This window comes from Vulpes vulpes, chromosome 9 (genome assembly GCF_048418805.1).
Source record: "Vulpes vulpes isolate BD-2025 chromosome 9, VulVul3, whole genome shotgun sequence".
Taxonomy (NCBI): Eukaryota; Metazoa; Chordata; class Mammalia; order Carnivora; family Canidae; genus Vulpes; species Vulpes vulpes.
Window position 1 is genome coordinate 6,323,232 of NC_132788.1, and position 27,788 is coordinate 6,351,019.

General features: G+C 43.4%; 1 protein-coding gene across 1 annotated transcript in view; it reads right to left on the bottom strand.

The window, feature by feature from the left end:
• Positions 1-1,500: 1,500 nt before the first annotated feature.
• TRPM8 (transient receptor potential cation channel subfamily M member 8) overlaps positions 1,501-27,788 on the bottom strand; it is a 77,011-nt gene continuing 50,723 nt past the window's right edge. The window contains exons 18-25 of the mRNA XM_026006160.2: positions 27,404-27,545; positions 26,187-26,358; positions 24,866-25,043; positions 14,952-15,142; positions 10,820-10,919; positions 9,749-9,782; positions 5,123-5,215; positions 1,501-2,465 (exon numbers count right to left, since the gene is read on the bottom strand). Coding sequence (XP_025861945.1) covers positions 5,165-5,215; positions 9,749-9,782; positions 10,820-10,919; positions 14,952-15,142; positions 24,866-25,043; positions 26,187-26,358; positions 27,404-27,545 — 868 coding nt within the window. The 3' untranslated portion in view covers positions 1,501-2,465; positions 5,123-5,164. The remainder of the gene's footprint in view (positions 2,466-5,122; positions 5,216-9,748; positions 9,783-10,819; positions 10,920-14,951; positions 15,143-24,865; positions 25,044-26,186; positions 26,359-27,403; positions 27,546-27,788) is intronic.

The following is a 27,788-nucleotide window of genomic DNA, read 5'->3' on the forward strand; positions in this document are numbered from 1 at the left end:
AAAAAAAAAAAAAAAAAGGTAATCTTATTTTATTTCCACTATCAATAAAATGACAAAAGCAACACCTGACAGTTCCTCTATGTCATTTAATTCATTAACACACTCAATCAAACCAAGTTGCAGGACCACCAGTGCTGGTGCACAGGACACAGTGGGTACGCACAGGAAGGCATAGTGGCTTTGGTTAGAAGCATGATCTGTACCTGTGCTATTTCTGTGAGCTTCTCTTAAAGGAATGACTTTGCATCTGCAAAAATCAGGTAGCATAGCCATGCGAAGACATCTACCAGACAAGCTGAGTTGAAAACACCTAGCTTTCTTGAAATCTCTAGGACCAGTGAATTCTGAATATTGCCCAGGCCCTCCATCATCAGCACCAATAGGAGAAATTTCCTGTGTTGCTGATACTAATGTGCGTGCAGGTCTCTTTCTTACACTAACAAAAACTCGGGCAGCAGAAATAGGAGTATATGGACAAACACTGAAGAGAGGTCAGCCAACAGTTATGCTAAATTTTGTCTTATGAGAGGTTTCCAGTTTGATTTTCTGATTTTATTCAGATTCACTGCTTGAACAAGGGTAAGAGGTTGAGACTGCTGTTTCTCCCTGAACAATCTCACAGACACAGTGCCACCTACTTTCTTTTTCCCCAGGCAGCGCGGAGATGACCTAAGTCTTTTCTTGGTGGCTTCAGAAAAGGCAGATATTCTAGTTGCCATAGTGAAACCAATAACAGAGAAGTTTTCAAAATTCCACTCACTGGCGATTTTTGCCATATAAATTTTATTCCATCTACTTTTAGCATCTGAAACCATGAACTCATCAACTCTACTGAAGAGGATTTCCCTTTTAAGCCATTAATAAGGTTTAAGTAAAAAACCATTCATTCCCATGTATTCATTCCCTGCCAACATTTTGAATATTGTGAGTAATCATTTTAACTAAAGCCCAGACAAAATGATAAAACACTTTTTTTGGTCCGTACTTTTGTAGTTTTCTAATTAGATGATCTTTTAATAGCTTCCTTCTAAGATTTCCTTCTTCAGCTCCTGAGTTTATAGTCTATTCAAAGCTGGGAAAACTAATTATGGACACTTAAAATGCCTTATGTTCTTCTAGCACGTCTTTTGGGCAAAGATACCACCACCTCCAGAGGAAGCTGGCACTAGAAGTGTTCAACAAGATGATCTCCCCAATTCTACACAAATACCTTCACCATTTGCAATGTTTAAGTGTATTTCTGCTTAAACTAAGGATTAAATATAATACCTTATGTGAAGAGTTCTTAGTTCATGTATCTCATATCTTGGACTAAAATTAATCATTTCTATTTGCTACTTATGAAAAAGCCTTGTAAATGATTTGATGACCAATATACACTCCTAGGAGTCTAACTATGGGAAAATTTCCCAAATGCAGAAAAAAATTCATGCACCAAGATGCTCATCCCACCGACCAACTGGAAACAGCCTTCAATGACAAGCTGGAAATCACTGGAGGTTGAATCCTTAATATAACATTTAAGAAGACCATGAATATAACCAAAGAAGTCCTTGATAAAGTGCTAAGTGAAAAAGCTTATAAAAAACTGTATATGTGGTATGATGACATCATGTAAAACTTTATAAGAGAAATAAAATATGCACAGAAAAAAATAGATCTGGTAACACACCCTAAAATGTTAGCAGTGATTATCTTTAACCACTAGTGGGACTATTTATATTCTTTCTACTTTTCTATGTAGTCTGAATTTTCTATAATATCCATGAATTATTTTTACTAGGAAAAAGAATGAATAAGAGAAGCGGGGAGCACCCATTTAAAACAAAATCAGGGGTGCCTCTCAAGGTCCCATTTTGGGGTGGTTCTTCACATCTTTAAGAAAGGGGACCTCCTGGTGAAGTGTGAGAGGGTAAGTTGTCACCTCCTGCGATAGTTAAAAAGCCTAATGAGAAGTGAAAATAGTCTTTCCTGAGAAGAGCAGGGCCCTCTTGCTCCACCATGTTTTAGAATCTGCCCTGACTGGGGAGACATTTAACAACATGCCCACTAATGAGTCACACACTCCAAAAAGGGAGGCAGCCAAGAATTGATGGAATTAAACAACAAAGGTATGGGAGGGAAGGCATGACCCCCTCGCAGGAGAGATGTAATATGCACAGAGTCAGAAGTAGGAAAAGTGGAGAAAGAAGAAGAGTGCAGGAACACACTCTAGGATGACCCGCAGTGGGTATGAGTGGTGGGGACTCAGGAAGTAACAGGGCGGCCTTCAGGGGAGCTCTTCCTGCATGTCTATCTTCTCGTGTGAAACCAATCACACGTCCGTTTCCCAGATTTGAGCACACTGGGGTGATGAAAGCCATCTGCTAGATACCCACGGCCTGAACAGTTCTTACTGAGCAGTCAGTAACAAAACTGTTCATCAGCTTTTCTTGACTGGTTCCCACTTCGATTTCTGGTGTCACCTGTGAAAAAGAGAAAGAACACGGTTTTAAGAACGAACTCCCCACATCTGCTCTCAGGAGATGATTTGCTTCTAAATATATTGGTAATATACTGGGCATGAGTCCAAATACACTTCCAAAAATTGATTTTCTTTTGCTATTGAAGTGGCTATGAGACAACTTTTTTCTCTTAAAGATGTGAGTTCTGACCAGTTAGCCATGAGAACACAATGATAACAGGTGAGAGACAGAGGCTCGGCTCAGCCCAGGTGAAGACCCAGAAAGTTTCCAAGTGTTTGATTTGCTGAGTGGTGTTCCATTAATAAAAGGGTGAATTGAAAATAAAGTTAAGAATTGCAATGATTTCTTGAAATCAGTTTTATTATGACACCCAAAAGAACTTCAAATTCTTTCACTAAGCCAGAATTTCAGTGTAGCAAAGGCAAGGCGCAATGGATTATTATGTAGAGATCAAACCATTTCCAGTGACTGTCTATCCCCTATGTTTCCTAGGTCCTTGGGTCCACTCTAAGTATAAAGGTATGAGAAAACAAATGGCTTTGTTCTATACTCAGTTCTTAATTCCTTTCAACCTTAGTGTGGGAGAAGGGAAAATATATATACAGCAATCTGTTTATTTTATCCCAAACTACTACATTAAAGGCTGATTTAGGGATGGAGAGCCCCAATGGGCAAATTGGTGAAGACCTGCCCCTACCAACACCAGTTCGCTCCCACCTACAGCTGGCATTCTCTTTCCTTGCCCCATCCCCAAAAAGATTACTTTCACCCTCTAGAGACAGAAGTATCAGAGAGACACTACAAGAATACTGTTTTAGCAGCATGTAGACAGTTGCCTATAAAATTACATTTTGCATGAACTTCTCAAGGATATGCCAGGCAGACAACTAAAAAAAAAAAAAAAAAGAAAGAAAGAAAAAAAGAAAAGAAAAGAAAAGAAAAAGAAAAAGAAAAAGAAAAAGAAAATGGGTCTTATATTGAGAAGAAATAAATATACAAAAAAACTGGGCATGTCAAATTCATTGTTTCTAAAGATATCAGTGGTTATGAATTTATGGAGTATCCCTTTTCTCAGACATTCCTCTTCTCATCCTCTTTTTTCATGGGTGGCCCACAAAGAAATGGAGGAATGTTCTTTTCCCAATTCACTTTCATTCACCAATTCATTAATTCTCCATATATTAATAAAAAATAAAGTTTTAGCAAAAGGCAAGTCGATAAGAGGCCAGCGTGTTTGCTCATTTTACTTACAGTCAACACATCTGAAGAGCAGAATTGAGGACACTGGGGCTGTAAGAGGTGGATGCATATCTCATTTTGGATCTTTTCTGATCTTTTCTATCTTTCATGGGTCTTTTAAAATCATGTTTAATTTGTTCTTATCTCTTCCTGGTTTTTTTAAAACACATTTTAGCTCATAAATTAAACAAAATGACAAATGCTTCAAGCTCAAATTATAATTTATTTTAAGGTCTAATATTATTTTCACTAAGCTGCATTATGAAAGAGTTGAAATACATTCCTCCTAATATGTAAGGCCTGTTGTTACTTGCCTTTCAGATTATATAAAACATGCATCAGTCTTGCTCTAACAAAGTCCCCCATATATGATCCATAATTGTCAGAACCCAAGGAAAAGTATGGAGTGACCAGAAATATCAAAAGGAACCTAATGCAACACAATTCCTCCCGTGACACAATCAATCTGAGAAGAGAAATTCTGCAGTGTGTTTAGTGCATGGCCTGTGATCAGGGTCTGAGCCCCAGCACAGGTCCTGACACAGGACTTGTCTGAGAAGTTAGTGAGCACTCAGCAAATATTAAGGAAGGAAGGAAGGAAGGAAGGAAGGAAGGAAGGAAGGAAGGAAGGAAGGAAGGAAGGAAGAGGAGGAGGATGGAAAAAGTCTTAATTGTGTTTCCATTCCTTGCAATTCACTTTCTTAAAAAAATTCTAGTCAAATGGAATCCCCAATGCTGTGTTTCCCTAAATCTACCTGTTAATATTTTAACATTTAGGTTCAGAATTTGGACAGGTAATGAAAAAACATCATTAAGGCAAATGGTAAGACCATGGAGCAAAGTCTTGGGCTCAACTGCCGTTAATTGAATTACATTTCTACTGTGCAAATGAACTATTGCTGAAAGGCCTTGAATGTCTCACTAAAACATTTTTGGTAGGAAAAAGATGATCAATATACATTTAGATATCCCATAGCAATAAATATGCGTAGTGTATAGTGTATCATGAGAATGATGTACACATTTTAGGCACTGATCCATAAAAATATCCATAAAGGAGAATTAAGAAAGAAAAAAATGCCAAGTCTTTGAGCAGTGTGACCTCAATTCAGTTAATGCGAAAATAGCTATATAGTTTGTGAGTACCTTTAAAATATTCAAAAGGATACTTGTACCCTATTGCTGGCAGTGCTGACCTCTCCTAGGGAGCGAAATTGGTGGGAAAGAAAGATGACGAGAGGCTTCTACTTGTTCCTTCCTATATCCCTATATTGTTCGAATTTTTTAAACAACGCATTATTTTCAAACCTGATAATACAGGAAAATAAAATAACCGAGACAAAAATACCATGCTTTTAAATTAGTCTTGAAATATGTAAATTTTCATAACAAAAATATAGCCCATTAAAATGACTTACCTTGCTATAATTAGGTTTTTCTCCAGTACAGTCCATGAAGTTCTATTTGATTTTATTAGCGATCTCTTTCAGAAGGCCCTTGAGATCATTAATCTTGGAAAGGGGGGGAAAAATAGAACTGGTCTTAAGATGAATTTTTCAACTTTCAGTGATTTGAATGATTATGGTTTTTCCATGAAACAGATGTAGATACAAAACAGCAAGTATGGCACATCCGGGAACAGGGCAGAATGAGTGGCAGGTGACATGGGTCCTGTCCAATGCTTACATTCTGAAATCATGTCGCTAGCAAATATCAACACCAAGGACTGTGAGCTTTTCTCAAAGGCAAATCAATACTGGTTCTTATATAGCAATGACAGGTTTTAACCACACAGAGAAATAATACATAGAAATAATGATATCATGTGTAATTAACATTAATAAAATTATAAGATACCAAAAAAGTTTCACCTTGATAAAAGCATAATACTAATAAAAATAATATGAGACAGGGGTATCTGGGTAGCTTAGTCAATTAAGAATCTGCCTTCAGCTCAGGTCATGATCCTGGGGTCCTGGGATCGAGCCCTGCATTGGGCTCCCTGCTCAGTGGAGGAGTCTGCTTCTCCCTCCCCTCTGCCCTTCCTCCTGCTTGTGCTCTCTCTCTCTCTCTCAAATAAATAAATAAAATCTTTAATAATAATATGATACAATATAAATAAATCAAATGTTTGCAAAGTGTCTACTCCCACAAAAAAGGATAAATAGTAAAACAATTTAAGTAAAAGGCATAATAAAATTATTTTCAATACATGGGTCTTTCACAAGCTCATGACACAAGATGAATGAAGCTCGTTTTATTTTTTTTTTTTTTTGAAGCTCGTTTTAAATTACATGCCTTATCAGTATACTTGGTAAAAGCTCATGGACGTAGTGTAACTTCTGTACAGTCAGCTTCTCACTTGCCATATCTCTTGCTCAAGGAAAAAAAATCTGTGTTTATCTTGGACTTATGTCCAGTAACAATCTTTTCATTTAACTTCTTTTTGTTCCAGGAACAAAAAGAATCCATAAGGGCTAATAGCTGCCTAAAATAAAGAAGGTCTAGTAAGATCCCTACTTACAGACCTAAGGTCAATTGCAAATGACTTTGTTTGGGGGTATAATGAGATGGAGAAATTTTTTATTCGCTAGAGGGGTTTGGGGAGAGCCCTGTATTTGTTGATGGTAGAATGACTTTAATAAACTGTTTAAAGCAGATGTAAGATTCTGAGAGCTTGCCCAAAAACAGGTGATGATCCCTGAAGTTCTCTGTAGATGGAAAGGAGTGACTTTTTTGTTGCTCAGAAGAGAAGGGGTAACAGGATGGAGGAGGGAATTAAAAGGAGAGGGGGCAGGGGGGCAGGATGAGAAGCAGGGAGAGAGGTAGTGAAATCCTGCACAGTTAGAGGCTTCCCTGAGACCCGCCCAAACCTACAAAAGCACAGGGTCAGTGCATTTGCTGGTAGGAACCAGCAAAGGGGCTGAGCTCCACAGCCAGGCACATGCAAAGGGGAGGGAAACTGCAAGCTCTTCTCTGAGGGCCCAGGGGACTCCTGGCCCACACATGTGTGTGGACAGCCTCCAATTGTGCTCTAAGTGACAAATGAATTGCTCAGCCCCCACCTCCCACAGCCCCCACAGCTCAGGCCCACTGTCACCACCAGACCCTCAGTGGTCAGGAGGTCTCAGCCCACATCAGCCTGGTCCCTGGGAATCAGGTCAGCTTGTCCAGTGCCCTAGTTCACCCAGTGACCTCTGACCCAAGCCTGGTAGTGTCCAGGAGGACCGAGGCTCCTGCTCTCTCTCTCTCCCCACAAAGCTGCCCCAAGTGAGACCATGAGTAAAAACACCACAACAACCAAAAATGGCCTGTTTTCTCCACAAACACAACACCCAGATGAGTCCCAGATCCTTCTATTCCCAAACCACACTGTTTAACCTGCTCTTGTGTGGCCATCCTGATGGCTCGGGGTTGTCTTTGAAAGAAGAGTCCACCAGATGTGTCCCTCTTGGCCTAAAACTCTACAGAGCCTTCCCCTGCATGGGGATAAAATCCAACTCGGCAGAGGCAAGTTTCCACACAGGATGGCCCAGCCGCCCCCACTTCCTCCCACCCGGAGCTCCACTGGTTCACGCTGCCCCTCGTTTGCTGCCCGGAACACTCCATGTTTCTCTGGACTCAGGCCCTTCACAGCTGCTGACCCTGCTCCCTGCTGACGCAGACACAGGCAATCTGTGGAATGTGTGCCAGATACTGCATTGAAAATCATTGTTGCCCTCGAATCCTACACAATTCAGCTCCTATAACCACAAGACTTCACAAAGGGCCCATTCATGACATTTGAAGGCCACCTCTGCTTTGATGGCACTTAGCCCCATGCCTGGCACATTGCAGGTGCTCAGGAAATATTATGCACTACGTGGTCTAGCCACAGAAACAGTGGACAATATATTTAAATATAAATATAAGAGGTAGAAAAGTGAATATATCATATAAGGATATATATTATTCATTATAAGTTATATATATCTAACGTACTCAACCTTAAAATTCTAACCCCTATTGCTCCTTTCATATATTCTCTTCATATTCTCTAAATTTTCTATAATCTTTAAAAATACCTAGCACTTTTCTTTTCCCTCTCCATTGATTATAATCATGACACGCATCCTAGCATGATCATTTACATACAGCACTCAACTCCAGTAAAATGGGAACTTTCCCAGTCCTTCCATTAATGATCAAAACACAACATCAGAATGAGAGTAGCTGTAACAAGATACACCTATTGTGTGATAGCATGTGGTCAAAGCTGCCTCCAGTTCTTTTTTTGCCTGTCCCCACGTGCCACTCTCACCTCAAGAGGTGGATTACTGAATCTGGGCTCGTCTGTGACCACTTTGATCAATAGACTCTGGTGGAAGTGACATCACAGGAGGTCCAGGCCTAGCCTTTAAGAGAATGGCAGTCTCTGCTTCCTCACTCTTGGAAGCCAGCTGCTATGTGAGAAGGGGGCCTGCCTCAAGACGGCCATGTGGTGACAAGTCCAAGAGCCACAAGGATCAGATGTCACGGGTGAGAGACAAGTCACACAAGGAGCACTGGGATGCCAGATCCCAGCCTTGCCACCAGCTAAATCCAGCCCAATAAACCCAGTTGAGTCCACAAGATGCAGAACGGCCCAGCTGAGTTCTTCCCAAATTCCTGACCCACAAAAAAAAAAGCAAGAGCAAAATAAAACGATTGTATGAAGCCACTGAAGCGTAGGGGTTGTTTTTTATATAGCAAAGCATTTGATTGTCAACACAAAATACACCAATGTATTGGTTGACTCCAATGTGTAATCTCCAAAGAAAGGAAAGGAGAAGAAGGCGCAGAAGGAAGAGAAGAGCTACTCTGGGGGGACTTGGAAGAAACTAGGTAAGACATAGTGTCCTGTCAGGACCAGACTTCAGGAGGTGAGCCCTACAAAAACACAGCCTTGGTTTCTAAGAATGCTAGTGGCAAATAACCCATAAATAACCAAGAATCTTTGAACTGGGTAAATTCTCATGTAAGAGCTCCATGAGGGGCACTTTTTGGTCATTTATTCACTCAGCAAATGTTCATTGAGACCCTACTGGTCCAGACAAGGCGCGGGGTGCTGGAGCTTCTGCTGTACCAGATGGGGGACTGCCCAGCCATCAAACAGCACAGCGCTGGGAGGGAAAGTGAATGTCATCATCCAGGAGGCTATTCTCAAAATACCATGATAAAATACCAGGTTATCATCTCCTCCACAGAGCCTAACAGGGATCCAGTATTTATTAATCTATTGTAATTTCTGCTACAGATAAGCATAATTGCCGGCCACCCAGCTCAGGATGGATGTGGGCACACTCTCCCTACGCCTCACGTTCACATGTGTATTCGTGCATCTGCAGTGCCCTTCAAATTAAATAGTTAGCAAATTAGAGCGGCATCGAAGACAAGCACAGAGGCTCCTAGACTCCCAAATCGCTCTTCTGAGCCTTGCTGGTGCTTCTGTAACTACAAGCATCTTACACCTGCTTTCACAGCTGAGAAAAAGAGAAGAGGCCCTGGGCCAGACAGAGACATCAAAGGGTTCAGAGACCATGGACGTGGGACTCCAGCACTGTTGTCCACAGGGGCTGGGAACATCCGAGAAGCAGCTCCATTCCAGCATCCAGACCTCACACAGTGAATGAAGAAAGATGAATATGGAATAGGGTCACTACTATCTTTTGTTGTTGTTGTTGTTTTCATAATTAACCTCTTTTGTTTTCAGACCACAACCACTGGCCTTGAGCTGAAAGCTCCAAGATAATACAGATTTTTTTTTTTTTTTTTTTTTTTTTTAGAGAGATAGAGTGCCCAAGAGCATGGGTGGGGGGAGGAGCAGAGGGAGAGGGAGAGAGATTCTCAAGCAGAGTCCAGTCCACCTTGAACACAGAGTCAGATGCAGGGCTCCATCTCAGGACCCTGAGATCATGAACTAAGCCAAACTAAGAGCTGGACACTTAACTGACTGAGCCACCCAGGTGCCCCGGATAACACAGACTTTAAAAAAAGTGTTTCCCAAACTATTATCAGAACTATACCTTTGTATCCAGCTGTCTAAACCGATGCCTCATTCTTCAAAGAAGTTAAAGAAGAGAGAGAGAACAAGAGAAGAGGGTTGGGGGGGGGAGAAAAGGCTATTAGACTCCATTTTATAGTCTTTTAAAGAACAAAACACAGATCAGTTTTATTTTCCACTAAATTCATGTCAGCTGCGGTTTTCTCCTCAACTCCCACCAGAACCCCACCCTCACCCCAGTTAGAAGCAAATACATGCTACCTCTGCTGAGAGGGGGATAAGATCCATCCTACCTTTCCAAAATCAAGATCTTGGAGTCCAGGAATGGAGAAGTGCTTAGGGGGTCCGCCTCTTACTCAAAGAGAAAGAGCGCGCCATCTATGCCCTGTGTCCCAGTGGCTGTGTTGAACTTAGCAAAGGGATTGGTTGTGTTTATATTTACTCTTTCTTTGTTAGAGCAAATTTTTGAGGTATGTTTGGAGCTCTCAGTAGGAGCAACATCAGATTGTTCGCCACGTTAACCTGCTTAATAAGAAGGGCACACTCCAGAGGCCCAGCATGACGCATTACATGGGGACCATCTAGGGATTTAGCTGTGGCTTATCTAGTTCTATGGGATGTTGATAATAACTCCACGTGATACATAAATGATGTCCAGGACTTCTCGAGGACAGTCTGTAATACATCTACCAAATCGTTTTTGAATCTATTTCTTCGTCACAGAGACATGCATGTGGCACCTGCAAGATCATGCCAACTGCCCATGATCTGTGGGTCTTCCCAGAATTCACCTCTGCGGCCATGGCAGAGAGATCCACGCTCTTGTTACCTGATTCCAAGGCCCCGCCCTGCAGTCCCCAACTACCTCTTTCTTCCCCAGGGCCTTAGAAAACAATCAGGATGGCAGGTGGGGGGTGGTTCTGCCCTTCTCGAAAGGCCGGCACACACTTAGGCGTTTGTCATCTTCAATTGCCTAGGCCGTATCTTTTGGGTGCTATTTCTTTCTGCTGTAAGTTCTCTTTGGCTTTACACAAATGAGCAACTTATGTATACAAGGGGAGCCTCACAAAGCAGAAGTGAACTACTGACATACTCCTGTGAGGTGTCATTGGCCTTCGTGTTGATCTTGACAAGGTAATTTTCTTTCATGACACCCTCCCATGCCAGAGTCTCGTTGTCTTCATTTCTGAAACCTTGAATAATGAGACAAAAAAAAAACACACACACACACATTCAAATTGTTTCATTTGCCCCTTACCTCTTAAATCAACACCTGCTAGTCATTTTGTGATACCCCGGAGTCAGAAGAATTAGATTCGTCCCGCACAGGCTGATCTGAGTAATGTTACTTACTAGTGACAGCAGCAGAGCAATGGAATGCTAATGAATTTCTTGGTAACAATGAGGAATTGGAGCTGCCTGAATGAAATAGGAATGCAATCTTTATTCTAAATGGAGATCAATCTAAAGCCTGTCTGTGTGTTTTGTGACTTAGCAAAATCATTTCACTAATGAATTTTGTCCTCGCATTTTATATGTGCTCCTCTTTCATTTTGATGACATACAAATGCTAAATCAACCCCTCCGCTGGATAATTATGGATGGATTGCTACTCTAAACCTAAAACTGGCATAGAAACTCTGGAGGAGAGGAAAATAAGCCCTGGACATCATTCCTTCCCTTGTGAAATATGCAGTCTGGGTGTGGACCTCAAGGAAAATTCTTAGGTCTAGTCTTTTCCTTTCATCTAAGACAAAGCTTGCTATAGAATCGGCCCTGGGGGCATGTTGCAACAAGATTCTTAGTTCAGTTTCTTACAGTACTTGGGCCTTTCAGAAGGCAAGCAAAGTAACAGATCAACATGGCACCTGTGTTTTAGCTACTGGTGCAATGGACAGCAATCCTCCATGTGAATTCATGGAGAAAGAAAAGCACATATGTTCATGCAGGTGTCCAGTTGGAAAAAGATCTATCTAGTTTTGTTTTTCAATTGCTTTTAATTTATAAGATCTTCCTGGATTAAAAAAGAATTAGTTGGGGATCAAAGACAGAGCCCATCATGCAAGTGACAGGATTTAAGCAAATCTTGTATAGTAAATAGAGATCTACAGAAAATGATTTCTAATTGAATTTCTTTTCATTGTATTTTTCCTAGCAAAGTGATTTCCAGTGTCTTTTCCTCAAACTTAAATATATGCAGAAGCCCAGCAGGAGTACTTAAAAATCAACATGGAAAGGATCAACATGCTCCTGAACACAGATGGCCAAAGAGCAACAATGACTAATGACCAAGAAAAAATGGCCAACTTTTCTAGCAGTCAAAACAATGCTGTTGAGATGATGACATGGCATTTTCACCAACCAAAGTGGAAATTAGCAGAGTCTACAGTAATAACTATAGCCTGTGTGGGCAAAGATGTGGATAAACAGGCTTCCCATATACTGGAAAAAATCTGCAAATTGTTACAGCCCTCGAGCACGATGGATGAGAAGGTGGAGGAGGAGTGTGGCAGACGATATCAAAAGACTTAAACCTGTATATATCTTTATCTAGAAGTTTCTCTCCTATAAATAACACCAAGGCAAAAAATCATTGATGTGCTAAAAAATGAAGGCATGTAACTGTTTATCATAGTGTTGTATGATGCTGAAAGAATCAAAACAATTGACATATTTAACAGCAAGGGATTGGTTATATCAAATCTGGTGCATCCGTAGGCCGGGATACTCTACCGTTCAAAACTGTCATATAGATTTATATTTAGGGATATGGAAAATGTTCATGATATATCATTAGCCAAATGAACAGATTAGATTATGAATGTGTCTTTGCAGAACAACCGCATTATTACACACCCACCAATCTACCAAAAATAATGGTATCTACCACTGTGTCGGCAATATTTATCTCTGGGTGGTGGGTTACATGTGTCCTTGCTCTTTCTTATTTGTGTTTTTCTGTACTTTTCAAGTGTTCTGTAATGAACATGGGTTACTTTTTAATCACGGAAAGCAATATATTTTATAAAAGTGTGATTACTGGGTAGCATACCTTTTCATGATTATTTGAGGAGATCACCAGAACATACCCAATATGGAAGTCTGGATTCTCCTTTTTCCAAAAACTTATTTGAAAAATCTTGCACTTTTCTCCAAAGAGGGAAAATTTTGAGCTTAAATCCCATGACGGCCCCCTCACTTGCAGGCAAATACAAAGTGAATTTGGGAAATCAGTGACCACGAGAGGCTCTGGCAACCACAGAGCACTGCGGTTTCTGGAATTAGTGATCTCCAGGAAGAAACAAATGAATGCATGATGAGGAGGCACCTCCAGAAGTGTCCCCAGGGAGGAAATGGGGCTCTGGGCTCCCCCTCTCCTGTCATCACTGCACGCTGGAGCAAGAAGGATCTGCCCTCCTGTGGTCGCCCATTCCCTCTAGTTCTTTACTCCTTCCTGAGACTAAGAACTTTTCAAAGAGAGAGAATGTCAACAACTTACACCATCTTCTTCTCAAATGGGTGTAAGATCCTCATTCTCCCGGGGGCCCATCAGGGAAACAGATTCACATAGTTCATTTCTGACCTATTTGCCTCTCGAAGCTAAAGCTTCTGTCCGCTTGATGGCCAAGCTGGGAACTGATTCTCATTTTTATGTTCTAATTCTGCTTAATCATTAAATAAATTTGGAAGGGGAAGGTAATGCGTTTTGTCCTGCCTTCACAACCCCATCCCAAATTCAGAAGACTCATTTGTCCTTAATGACACGCTGACTGGTCTGGTTCCACTGATCCTACACTGAGCACAGTGTACCTTTGGAGAGTGGATCTTCATCCCTATAGCCCTTCCATCACTCAGCCCCAGATGGAATCCAACCAGTGATGGGGACTCATGACCTCACAGAACCATTCATTGCATTTTCTGACAGCACATGTTGTTGGACACTGCTTTAAACATACCAAGTCAAAATCTTCCTCCCTGCAACTTTTATCCATTGTTTATCTTTTTCTGTGTCCAAACATCCAAATGAACAAAAAAAAAAGGACTCTCCTTCCATTCCTGCTTAATGTGGTTGAAACATGTCTGTGAGCTACAAAGATGTGTCTGGCTCAGTGGCTCCAGGATTGAGTGTTAGGAAAATCTAGCCTGGCGCAGGGAAAACAGCTGTCCCCGAGGAGGGTGTACCTGAGTGTGACTGAGAATCCCACGGGGACAGATTCTGGCTCCTACAGCAGGGGTCTGGATAGGGAGCTGGGTGGGGGCCCTCTTGCCCCTTCGTCCTTGCCAGAGCTAAGGAGGTGGATGGCCACAGGAGAGGGACAACCAACCTTCCTTCTGGAAGGAAGTGGGTCTCCATCAGGGAGAGTGTGCGACTTGAGGAGCCCCGGCACTAAGAGGCTCAGGGGAAGCAGCCACCAGAGAAAGTCTTGCCAAGTCCTGGTTGTTGAGGGGCCAGCCAAGGAACAGCCGGAGGGCCCACCAAGTGTTCACACAATAAGGGATGGATTTTACACACGCGCCAGGTCAAAGAGCATGGAGCCAGCCTGGAACAGTAGCCCTGTTTCTAGAAAAGACTTTCTGCTTCTTTCCACCCCTTCTTCCCCATGCTCCAACCCACGGAGGGTCAGTGTTGGCTGCTGGTGGGTGGGACAGAAGGGGAGGAGAAGAGGAAAGAGCTAACAACCCACACTTCCTGACAACCCTGCCAGCTGAGAGGGGGTACAGCAAAAAGGGAAGTCCTCCCCACCCCAACTCCGAATGGAAGTTAAGGGGCTGGTTAATAGGCCGGATTGTCTACGTAGTGAACTAATTGTAAGACTTTCTATTTCTCCAGCAGCGGCCAGAAAAGCCATGAGCTCTGCTGGAGTTGGGCTAACACCTCGCAGAGAATACATCTCCCAGAAGCAAACACAAAGTCATGTTTTGACACCGTCCCATGAATCATGCTTGGTCGATGTACTGTGTAGTTATTATGATGCTCGCCCGCAAGGCCTTCCCCCAGCAGGAGAGCATCCTGGCAGACCGGCCACACTCCCTTAATCTACTCTCTCCCTCGAGTCATCCAGGGGCTGGCCTGGCGCCGGATCTTTACACACATACAGATATGAGCGGTGACGTCACCGTGAATAATTCCTCCCCGTGGCCCCGTGGAACAGGCACACGGGCATCGCTTCCCCTCGATTAATCACTGCTTTTGATCCCCGACCACAGACGGCTAAGCCACTCACAGCAGGCGGAAGGCTCGGCGTGTTTCTCCCTGCAGCAGCATCCGAAGCACTTCTTGACCACCATGTAGAAGTAGGCGAAGACCACAAAGGGGAAGGGGATGTTCAGGCGGTTGCAGTACTCCTGCACCAAGAAGTACCTCTGGAACTTCCAGACCTGATCGTTGTTCTCCTGGACCGTTCCCACTGTGTAGCTGGAAGGAAGAAGAGAAGGGCAAGCCTCAGCCTTCCACAGGCCTCCTCATTTCATTGGCAAGCACAGTAATATCAATGGCAAGGTGTTACTGTGACAGCTTCTGTCCAGAACAGGATTGCCGAAGCCACAGTGAGACCAGAGCCAGGACAACCCAGCCCCGGACACTCCCACACTCATGCTGGGCCAGAATTGTGTCTGGCTTTTGGGGTTTGGGGCTTTTATCACCCAGTAAACTGTTAAAAAACATTTTATTTCAAGACCTTTCAAGGATTCCCTTTTGTCCTTAGTCTGTTACTAGGTTAGCCACAGAGAGGCCAAAGGTGTTGACCCTCTTAGGAACAACTTACCCCTCATGATTGTTAATGGAGGCTTAACTGTAAACAATCTGGGAAGGAAGTTTGTTAACATTTATCAAGGGCCTTACAAATGTTCATCTCTTTGCTCCCATGACTTTACTTCTGGAAATCTAACCTAAGATCAAGGAGCCACTGAGAAAAAATAGAGAGAGAGATGGATATACATACAGTCCTGAAAATAACCCAACCTCCTGCTTCAACAGAATGGGACAACGGAAATGTTCAACACTAAGAAAATATATCTCCCATTATGGTTAATCAATAGGATTGCATTACAAAGTCGTTAGAAATAATGATTATGAATAATTTTTATACTTTGGGGAAATGCTTTTAATACATGTCAAGTGAAATAATTAGGCTCAAACTCATACTTAAGACATAATCTCAATACATAACTCGTAACTCACGGGGAGAAATAAATCCATCATTAGCAGTGGTCATCCCTGGCACACATCATGAATGCTCTTTATCCTCTGTTGTTCGCTTTCCAAGCATTGCGCAATGGGCATGAATTACTTACATAATAGGAAAAATGTCCATTGATCAGCGAAATGTCTGATTGTGCCACTGATTTATCAGTAACAAATCAAACCAACTACAACATGGCTAACACTGTCCTAAGCAGCCTACTTACATTAATGATGTAATCTGCCAACAACTCTCTATAGGATGTCAGTCCCATTATCATCTACAATGAACAGATGAGGACACTGAGGCACAGCAAGTAGCAGAGTATTGTCTGAGTCTCCCAACTCAGAAGTGATGAAGCCAGGACCTGGACCCTGCCATCCAGCCCAGCGCCTGTTGGCCTCACTGCCGCACAATGCCACCTTACGGAGTGGGCCATGAAATGTGTTGAGCTATGCTTTATTTCCAAGGGATGTGGTTGGACTACTCAATTAAAGAAAATGAAGCATTTCACCATATGTGAAGTTCAATCATCTACAATACTTGTATTGCTGATATCAAATCACCCCTCCAAGAGTCAAAGAAGGAGCAATCAGCATTTAAAATCTCTTATAAGCAAAGCCTGACTGGGGATGCATTCAATTCTCCCAATTCTGGGTAAAACCTTCACAAGCCAAACCTGAATAAGGTGACCAAGCAGAGAGCCCAGATCTGTTTGTTTTGAGACCTCATTCTTGCTCCATGGCACATTATGGTCTAAGACTCCAGTATTACTCAGCTATCAGAAAGGACGAACACCCACCATTTGTTTTGATGTGGATGGAACTGGAGGGCATTACGCTGAGTGAGGTAAGTCAATCGGAGGACAATCACCATATGGTTTCACTCATACGTAGAATATAAGAAATAATGAAAGGGATTATAAGGGAAAGGAGGGGAAATGAGTGGGAAAAATTAGAGAGGGAGACAAACCATGAGAGATTCCTAACTCTGGGAAACACAAAGAGTTGCAGAAGGGGAGGTGGACGGGGCGTTGGGGTAACTGGGTGATGGGCACTGAGGAGGGCACATGTTAAGATGAGTACTGAGGGTTATACTATATGTTGGCAAATCGAACTTCAATAAAAACAAATGCAAAAAAAAAAAAAGACTTCAGTACCTTTAGCTAAGAAAAGATCTTACACACGAGCAAAACACCCACCTACACACATCACAATTATGGCTTTGCTTATAAGCGTGGATTTGTTCTTGTTGGAGTTTACTAATGAGTGAGATACCTCAGGTCTTAAATTCTGTGCAGGACAGGTGTTAGCAGCCCATGCCCCTTCAGCACCTAAAACTCAAGCCCAGGGTGCATGCATTCTTTGCAGGGAAAAGAATGAATGTTTATTGAACATCTGTTGCACAGAAGCTTCTCCATGAGGCATGCAAAATGGTTACTTGACTGATTCTCATGTCAGTTCTATGTGGTAGATTTTTTTTTAGGTGAAAAACAGGGCTGTGATATACGAGAGTGAAGCAGAGTGAATCCTGCAGTTAGCCTGCAGTGTCTTCCAAATGTAGGTCAGGTGGCTTTGAGGCTAATTCAAACATCTTTGTTCTCACTAGTCCCTGCTGGCTCCATCTGCAAGGCCCCTCACTGCAATGGGGAGGACAGTGGGCACACCCCAGATGAATGAAGTCCTGGCTAAGAACTTGCCAGAAATCAGCCTATTACTTCATGACAGAACAAGTGTCACCATTCAGATTATTGTCCCTGGGAGTATCATAAACTAACATGATACCTAGTCAGAAATGAAATCTACTGACTGCCCCTTCCACAACCAAGACTTAATAGGCCAACACAAAAAAGCAACAGCATCCACTTTAGTCCATCAATATTGTTTCTCTGAGGTTCTACCTGGAAGGAATTAACAGCTCCTACTGAAGGGGGGATTTTTAGCATGTCAAGAGTAGGGGAAGCTGGCCTCTCCCTCAGGTGGGCCTCTCTCCGTTCCTCAGGATATCTGCGTGGCACCATGGCTGAGAAGAGTTCCAGTGGGAAGAGATTTGCATCTTGGCTTAACTGGTCACTGAGAGGCAGTGGAAACCTGTCTTCCAGGTCATCTAGCAAAGGGACTGGCAAACTGGCCCAACTCCAGCCTACCTCCACGGTTTTGCAGGGATCGCCAACTTAGAATGGCCTTTACAAAGCAGAGAGGTGGGCATGGATGCTTGGCATCCAGCCACAGCGAAGACTCTAGCTGGCCTTCCTAGAAAAAGTCACCAATCCCCAGTCTAGAATGGATTTGGGTCAATGCCCATAAACTAAGGCCTTCATTTGTATCATTCTCTAATAGGAAAAGCTCTGCCTCCTATCATTGCTTCATGTGTTCCTCAGGACAGCCCAGTGGCCTCCTGTTGGAAACTCCACTGGCTCTGCATCTCGGGGCACAGGTGGATCCAACGAGCTGCCTTCCTTTCCTAAACAAACAGTAAAAACTGTTATCCACATCCCAGGGGGTGAGCCAGCTGATTACTGGGCATTGATACCCCAAAGCCGCTTTGCATAAATAACACATTTCTAGGGCTGGCCATGCTGAGGTTTATTTATACCGAGGCCCACCTTCCCCATATGAAAGCGGCTTCCAAACTGCTTTATCCCCCACAAAATTAGTTTCGGACTCAGCCAAAAAGACATGAAGATTCCCCAGAGAAGGCTGACAATGGAGCACTGCCTCAACTGCTTTGTTAAAATATGAAATTTTTATATTCTTTAGACACTGTCTTTCATTTCTGTAGAGGATAGGCCACATTCTGGTGCCAATACTGGTGCACCCCTCACCCATCCTCGGCAAACCCAAATGTCCAGAGCAGCTCAGAGACCATCTCTCCCAACCAGGCTCTGAGAATCTCCCTGCCAGCCCCTGACCATCCAGAGTCTTCCCGGAGGGGAATTCCACAACGTTGCGTCTAACCCTACTAGTTCAATGATATCCTGTGCCCTCTGCTACCCAGCTGGCAGGACATGTACGGTGATAACTGAGTTCATTCCCCTAAAGACCACCTGAGCACCCTCTGCTGAGCAGGACAGGAGGAAGCAGGAGCCCCCCACAGGGAGACAAAGTTTCAGAAATCTGCCGACACTGAAAATGTTACCAAGAGATAACAAATGTTCGGGACTCAGATAGCCTTGAACATAAATGAAATCCAGCAGTACGTTCAAAGAATAATATGCCATGACCAAAGAACAGAGAATGACTAACTATTAAGATCATTTATATAATTCATCATTTTCATAATACATCATAGATCAAAAGGAAAAATGTCATTTCGTTAGTTGCTAGAGGTCTTTCGGCAAATTCAACATCCATTTCTCATTAGAAAAAAAAGAAGTAGGAGAAAAAGAAAAGAGCTTAATAAATAAGAAATATGAGAAACTTTCCATGACAGGATTTTGAAAAAAAAAGAGGAAAAAAATAATTAAGTAAAGAGACTTGTTCCAAAATAAATAAGCAAAACTTTAATACTACATATCAAAAATTACTTGTTAAAAAATAATAGAAAAATATATCTCACACAATCACAAATGCCTAGGAAAAAAAGTGACCAAAAATATTCCAGATCTATAGGAAAAAACCATTAAACATCACCACCAAACTGTATATTTGAATAAATGGAGAATTACACCATTTTTTTTCTGTATGGTAAGATACCATCTTTTAAAGATGCCAGCTTCCCCTGAATGAGTCTGCAAAGTTCACAACATCACAATAAAATTCAGAAGACTTTTTTTTTGAAGGGGAAAGAAGAAAGGATTTCAGGCGCCTCATGCCTTAGGCGCCTCCATATTATTAAATATACAAGAAAAGCCAAAAAAAAAAAAAAGGTTTTGCATCAGAATAATGAGAGGAACTTGTACAACAGATGCTAAAATAATTTTTTTTAAAGTCAGTAATTAAAGCCATTTGGTAGTAAAAACCAAAACAGACTAATCAACAGAACAGAATGTCAAGTCTGCAAAAAAAATCACAAAGGAAAAGTAGTTGCTAAAACAATGGCAGAATTTTAGAATAAATTGAAAGACAAGAAACTTGCCAGCTAGATTTCAATCAGGAAACACCTCCTGTAAGCTTTTCACAGATTTCATACATTTTCCATCTGTTACTCCTTCCCCAACACGCCAGCAATATCCGGCCAGAACTGCCCTGTGACCCTGGGGACCCTGACTTCTGTGGCCTCCCAGTGTCCCATCCTGTGCATTCTGGTTCCCCTCTTGTTCTACAGCATTAAAAAAAAAAAAAAAGGAAAAAAAAGGCACAAAGTCAACAGTAAGAGACAGCCAAACAATTTCACCGCACTGAATTTTGAACTGCTAACTTGGTTTAGTATTTTGCTATCAGAGTAACCCAATCAAGACTGCCACGTCCCTGACTAAAGACCCACAAGATCTCCCTCCGCCTGCAAGAAAATGTCCAACTTCTTTAACATGGCATAAAAGATACCCCTGGCCTCGGCCGACCATTACACCTTCCTCAGTGGCTAATTCTCCCAGCTGCTTTATCTCCCCTGCTTCGCCCTCCCAGGCCAGGCTCTGAGCTCTGGGCTCCCAGCTAGGGGTCCTCTGAGCAAATGTCCCCGCTGCTCAGCCCTGCTGATCCACCCCCAATGTTCCATCACACTTCTTACCCCACCCCCACCCCCCGCCGTGCTCCTCAGTCCCTGAAACAGAGTTTTCAGAGCTGTTTATATGATATTGTCTTCTATTATACTGTTATACTACATTATATTATTTATTGTATTATATTGTATGTATCTTGTATGTGGACTTATTATACTGTATGTATATTGTATGTAGACTTCTCTCTGCTTCCAACTCCTCATTTGCAAAATGATAAGAAAGCCGCACCTACACAAAAATGATCGATAATTAAGTAAGGTAGCCCATGACGGGCACTTGGATGGTGGGGCCCAGAAGAGTATCAGTAAACATGAGCTCTTCTCATGACCACATTATATTTTCTTTTCTTTTCTTTTCTTTTCTTTTCTTTTCTTTTCTTTTCTTTTCTTTTCTTTCTTTTCTTTTCTTTCTTTCTTTCTTTCTTCTTTCTTTCTTTCTTTCTTTCTTTCTTTCTTTCGTTCTTTCTTTCTTTCTTTCCTTCTTTTATCCATTTCAAGAGCCCTCCTTAGCCAGATGAAGTGGCACCAAACCTTTAGTTGGTATCAGGTGATTGTTTCCTTTTTTCTATTTTCTGCATATTCATAACGAGCATATATTACTCCTAAGGCTAAAATGTATTTGGGTTATAGAAATTATCCTGGATCGAGATAGTCCTCTTGGGAAGGAACGCATAGGGTGGATTTATCTCCAGGACATGGTGCCCACCCGCAAGCATCACAGCTGCGTGTTGAGATGACCCAGAGTCATCTGCTGACTTTACGTTCACTTCATGCTCTGATAAGCCACATAGGGCCTGTGATCGATAATTTTAATGCAGAATAATCACATCCATTACATCTCCCCATTGAGTAGCATCTGGAGAGCACTTCAATACTGCTTTAAAATTCCCAAGTGCACATTTAGGTTACAGTTCATAAGGTTGCCATTGTGTATGGCTAAGCTTTTAAATGAATATTTGGATATGGTGCCAGACAGGGGTCACAGCCCAGGGCTGTTGGCTCACAAAGCTCAGAAGAACAACCACAACCATCCAGAAAACAGTGTTCTGATTATTTAGCCCAAGGATGGTAAGGGGAAGGCTCTTGCTGCTCACAAGTTCCCAGACAGGTCTTAATGAAGAGAAGGTCTCTTGTTGAACCCAGGTCTATTCTAGAAAGCCCGCCAAGAGAAGGGATGCTCCCAAGCTGACACACCTCACCACTGAATGGGCGATGGGAGGGTTCTGTGTCATGGCTGAGGTCTCTTGAGGAGGAGAACTGCATTAAGTCTTGAATGGACACTGGTAAGCTGACAGGTGTGGCCCGAGCCGTGGTCATGGAGCTGTCGGGCATTCACTTCCTCAACCTGAAAATTTACAGGCTGGGTCCCAGTCCTTGCAAGCTCCAAGCTGTACCAGTTCATGATTGTAATGCAGATAATGGATTACCAATGTGGCATGGTCCTCGAGAAGGGCTCCTGTGACTATCTCACAGCACACAGACTCAGGACAGCTCTAAGTAATACTGTACTCTGTGCCTCTCTGAGATTTACCAAATTAGTGGAGCTCAATTGTCATGGCATTGGGAGCTGTCGGCCCTTTTTCTTTAATTTCTGCAGAAATTAGATTGGTGGTCAGATTCCACAGGGCCTAGCCAGTGTTCTGTGTAAAGGTCACAAAGGTATGTCCTCACTGTAAATTACGACCCCAAACCATCCCATTTATTCTCTGCCCTAGCTTCACGTTGGGAGTTGTCCTCGCTTCCTGCTCTCATGTGGCCACCTAATCACCCAGCATCTCTCACCTCTCTCTGCAGCTTTGACCCAGACACTGCCTAGCTCCCTGACTCCTGACCACCAGTTGGGGGTGGTGGTGGAGATGGCAGCCCATTCCCTCTTTAAGCCCACATGGAGACAACAGCCGCATGGTCTCTGGAGCCCAGGCACCTGCCACAGAATGAGCATTATACATCTATGTGATGAAGCCCTTGCTGGTCTGTTATTCACCGCTGATGCTTCTCAGGGAGTATGACCCCCAGAAGCCAGGCTCCTACATGATAACTGGATAATGAACTAAACACAGGAGAAGCCCCATTCTTTTCGTTCATCCAACCCACAAGGTACCAGGTGCTAAGACAGGCCCAATCTCCACACTCTAGAACTTACCATCCAGAAGGAGAAAAGGTTGTCATTGCCCAAGGGGTGCAAGGAATCTCTACACAAAGTGGGGAGGGCATCGGGGACCACTTGGACAAAGGATGATGCATAGCTCCTGAAAAGGCCAGCATGATTGGGGCAAGAGACCGTCAAGATGGAGCAAGTAATCCCAGCAGAGGGACCAGCATTTGCAGAATGTGAAAGATCACCTTGTTTTGGGATGGACTCCAGGGGCCCCCCCAGGGACAGTGAGGTGCCTGGGTGTGTTCAAAAGCCAGGTCATGGACAGCCTTGGGAAAAAGCTGAGGAGCCTGAAATTTATCCTGAAAGCTATGGGGAAACACTCAAATCCTTCCAGAATTTTAAGTACAGCAGTGACATTTTAGAAACATGACTGTGGCTGCAGTATAGAGGCTGGACCAGGGGAGGACTTCTTTGTACACAGAAGACCAGATGGCCACTCACTGCTCAGCCTGATGGGTGGGTGACATCCCCAAAGGCACGTGCTCCCACCCAGCCCTGTGCAAAGGGAGTCCACTGACCCTCATCCAAAATCCTTGGTCTCCCAGGAGCCCAGGGCTCTATGTGACAACTGTCTTTTTCTTATTTTCTTCTAAATTCTGAAAGCAATACGTGATCAGTATAACAAGTGAAATACATGCTTGATTCTTTTTCATTCCTTATTTGTTACTGAAAGGAAATGAGGCTATAGCATAAAAATTAGTCTGCGATTTGCTTTTTATATTTAACAAAATTATCCTCTCAAGTCAGTAAATAGAGATCTACCTTTTGTAAGACCTGCACGAAACTTGGTCACCTATAACAAGCTTTACTTGACCATCCTCCTATCAACAGTCATCAAACCATGATCCAACAAGTATCCTTGTATCTATGTCTTAGGATAGATTCCCAGATACAAAAGAGTTGGGCCAAAGATTTGTGTGTGTGTTTCCTCTTAATAACTTTTTTCACATCACTGTCCATGGACTTAGAGACATTTCACGTTGCCAGCAACAGTGCCCATTTCCCGGCCTCATCCCCAACACAAGTGGCTTTTTTGAAGTTTCTGTTCATCTGATGGGTCCTAAGCCAGGATCTCGTTGGCTTCATCTGGTTCTTCCCATCCACAGGATGAAGCCCCCTGGCATGTGGTTTTCTGCCCTTTGAATTTTCCTTCTCTGGCCCACGCTTCCTCCACCAATTTTCTACTGGGTCCTCGTTCTGCTATCAATCTGCAGAAGCTCTTTCTACATTAGGAATCAAAAGTCTTTGCCCACACGCATTTCCCCCATTCTATCCCGTATCATAGGACTTCATTTGAGATTAAACCTTTACCTTCAACACCTGCTTTACAAGATCAAAAGTGTTTATCTTGTCTTTCAGAGTTTCTCGGTTTCTGACAGTGTTTCTCTTCCACCCCAAGGTTTAACAAGGAGATTTTGTTGCTACCTTGTCCATCTGTGCCGGGGTCACGGACTCAAAATGACTACCTACCTTAAAGTAATCACATACTACGGTGCTCCCCTTAAAAGAGCCACTGGAACCCCTGGAAATCCTCCAAAGAAAGATGAAGGGAAGCAAAAACCATGATTTTCTCAAAGTAATAAGGAGAACTGCCAAAGGCAACAAAGACTTCTTATAGTCACCATCATACTCTTCCTCAACTTCATGAGACATGAGCTCCCCCAAAAGAAAGTCACTCTTCTGACTGCTCTCGTGATCGTATTTAAACTAAAAAATGTTAAAGCAGCAACTAACTAGAGGCTGAGTCCTTTCAACTCTAGAATCCACGCCATGGAGCCCACAGAAAACACGCAGGTTGGGGAGGAACTGCACCGCCCCAGCATCACACCCACGTCGTGGCACTCGACATGGAGATGGCTGAAAGCATGCTAGACATACAGAGCGTAGACGTGCTGGACGGTGTCACAGGTGCCTGGCTGTGGCGTCACATAAACTTACAGCACAGCTAATAGGGACATATTGTATTTTTAATATAGTCCCTTTAAGACCTCACCCCATCCGGACCACCAGTCTCCTAAGTTCTAACACAAGTTCCTCAAGGGCGGACCTTCACATGCTTGCTCCTGGTGCCTCCAGCCCCACCTGGCACATGGCCTGCCACACCATGACCACCCGGGGCAACTCGTGACTGAGCACGTACCCAAACATGGCAACGAGCAGATTGACCAGCAGGATGTTGGTGGAGAGCATGTAGATGCACACCAGAGGGATGGTGATCCACTCGGGGAACCGGGGGAGGTTGTGCTCATCCAGCTCCACACACAGCGGCTTGGACTCATTCCCAGTGAAAGTGCAGTGGGCAAAGTCATATGTGGTACCTGAGGATGTAGAAAGTGAAAGGTAAAGCGAGGGCCCTCTGGAAGGAGCAGTACTATGGCACCTCAGGGTGGGGACGGGGGAGCACAAGACGATGATCGCATAATGAGGATGGCTTGGGCTGGTGGGGATGGTTAGAAGCATTCAGGTTCCATAGACATTGAGGAGATTAAAATCAACACAATGAACTAATGGATTAGAGGTGAGGGATGAAATCACAGGAGATGTCAAGGATGGGATTTGCCCAATTGTGTTAACACTAGCAACAGACCCTAGAATAGGGGCCTTGGTGAAAGTCCAAGTCCTCACATAAGATGAAAGCCATTGGGGTGTATGGTTGTCCTGGGGACAAGATGTGCTCCCTTAGGGAAAATGGTGAGTACAGTGTGTGGAAGGGAAATAATGCCAACAGGGTGCCTTTTCACCAGGGCATAGGAAAAGGGCTAAGGTCTTGGAAGAGGCTGCAGCAGAAGAAGCCAGGAGTCTCAAGGCCACAAGGACAATCGAGGAAACATCAGGGAGCTGAGAAATGCAACCAATAGGGCAGGGGATACATTGGGATCGTCGTGTCGTGGCAGGACAGAGCATGACAAGTCCAGGCTACTGTCAGCATCATAAAGATGCTTTCGACAGCTCATTCAAAGCATGTGCTGGTCTGCACACGCCCCACACTTTCCTTAAGTAGACTGGGTGTGTGCGCGTTAACGCCACCTGTGCCACCGCTATCCTGCCCCTAAGAGAGAGTTGGCAGTGGCTAAGGCCGGAAGTTCACGTTTCAGGTTCCAGTGCAAAATTTTCAATATTGCTCTTTTTGAAATAAATGGGGCACCCAGTTATATAAGAGAGTACAACTCACTCATTTCTACACCAGTGAGGTTTGTTGCTGTCAATTGCCACATCACTATTGAAAACATAAGCAACGCTATTTTTAAGAAGTTTGAAAATTGCAGACTGACATGTTGTGCCCATCTGCAAGGCGGACATAAAATCCCACTCAGACACCAAGACGAGGCTGGGAAGGTCAATGTCACTCCCTGGTATTGGCCCAACTCCAGCTGTGGGTCAGAGCAGGGACCCCTGGAGGTAGGTCCTGGAAGCAACCACCTGTCCCCAGGAGGTCCCCTCCCAGGCCAAGTCAGGCTCACCATCCACGTCGCTGGGCACTTGGCCGAACATGGCCAGGTAGGGCTCGTAGATAACTGAGCGGAATATCCACCTCCAGCGATGCTCGTTTTGCCTGAGGATCCCTTGCCTGGCCACGCCGAAGGCCACCATCCACACGGCAAACAGAAACAGGAAGAAAAACACGTCGATCAGCTGTCAAGGGACGACAAGAAAAGGGAGTCAGGTCTGTGCCCTGGGGCGGCTCATCTACTCAGTTGACCACAGGGAGGGGTGAAGGTTCTAGATACCCAGGGTTCTCCATAATTTTTTAAAAATGGCCATTGCCACCTTAGGATCTTGGGACCTCTATCTTCTAGAATTAAAAAAAAAAAAACGATGCATTTTTGCTTGTAGGTCTCCAAACCAGCTCAGCCACAGAAACTTTCTGGATGGGAGATCTAACTCTGGAATACCTGTCCTGCTCTCCTTCTCATCACACTCACATTCTTGAAATCCCTACATGGTGTCCTCGGGGGTTTTTTGTTTTCTTTTCTTTAGGAAAATAAAAGCTATCTTTATTAGACAAGAATGTGCAGTTTCATTTTTTTTACTTTTTGCACACACAGCATGACTTCATGGTGACTTGATGCCTCAGATATGCTTTGAGTTAAAACCACAAACTCAAAGAACCTCAGTGTTGGAAAGCAACCTCCAGATGAGCTAATCCAAATGCCCATCTGATTTAAAGACTGAAGCACGGGAGGTTTGGGTCATCTGGAAAACAAGCTTAGGAAGCCAACATCATCAGTGTGCAATTAGCTTTCCCTTGGACATCCTTATGAAACTGGGCCGGTAGTGCTCATCCCACACCTATACAACGTGGCTATAGAATTGCAGCTCTGACCCACTGCACACCTCCAGACAAACATATTAACCTCCATGACCCACATCTATAAAATGGGTATAAACATCCCTATCCTACCTATGCTCTTACTGAGCTGTGACTCAGTTTGACTCATGTGACTCAAATGAAAGCACCTGGTAAAGAGTCCAATGCGCTTAACTAGCTGGTTGCTCCTACTAGTCATCTCCTGTTAAATTTTAATCTCCACCAGGAGAGGTCCCTGATGAAAACACACCGAGGAAAGCAAACCTCACCGATTGTGACATATCTATGGACAACACCCTTCTACCGACAATGGGAGGAAGTCTGGGTCTAGCGAGCAGAATGGCAACCACAAATATTCTCCGTTCTTACCATCCTCTGCAACATTATAATCTTGGGTCCCAAATTTCTGCTTACGGTGAAAATGTGGATCAACCTTAGGGTGAATATAATGTAATCCAGGCAAAAGATGACCCGTCCGGAATACAATGAGGTTTTATTAGAAGGGTGGAGCCTATGGAAGGAAGGGGAGCAGAATGTGTGAGTTATTGACAAAACAGTTCAAAATTTTGTTTTTAAAAATAATCAAACACGAAGAAACAGAGTCAGGGCCACCAAGCGTGAGTAGGAACAGGCCAAGGACACCACTGGTCCGTCACTGGTCTTCTGTTCACGTGGCCTCCAGGAAAGCAACGACGTTGCATAAGACAGAGTTTTCAGAGTTCTTGTCCCTTGAATCCTTCATCCCAAAACACAA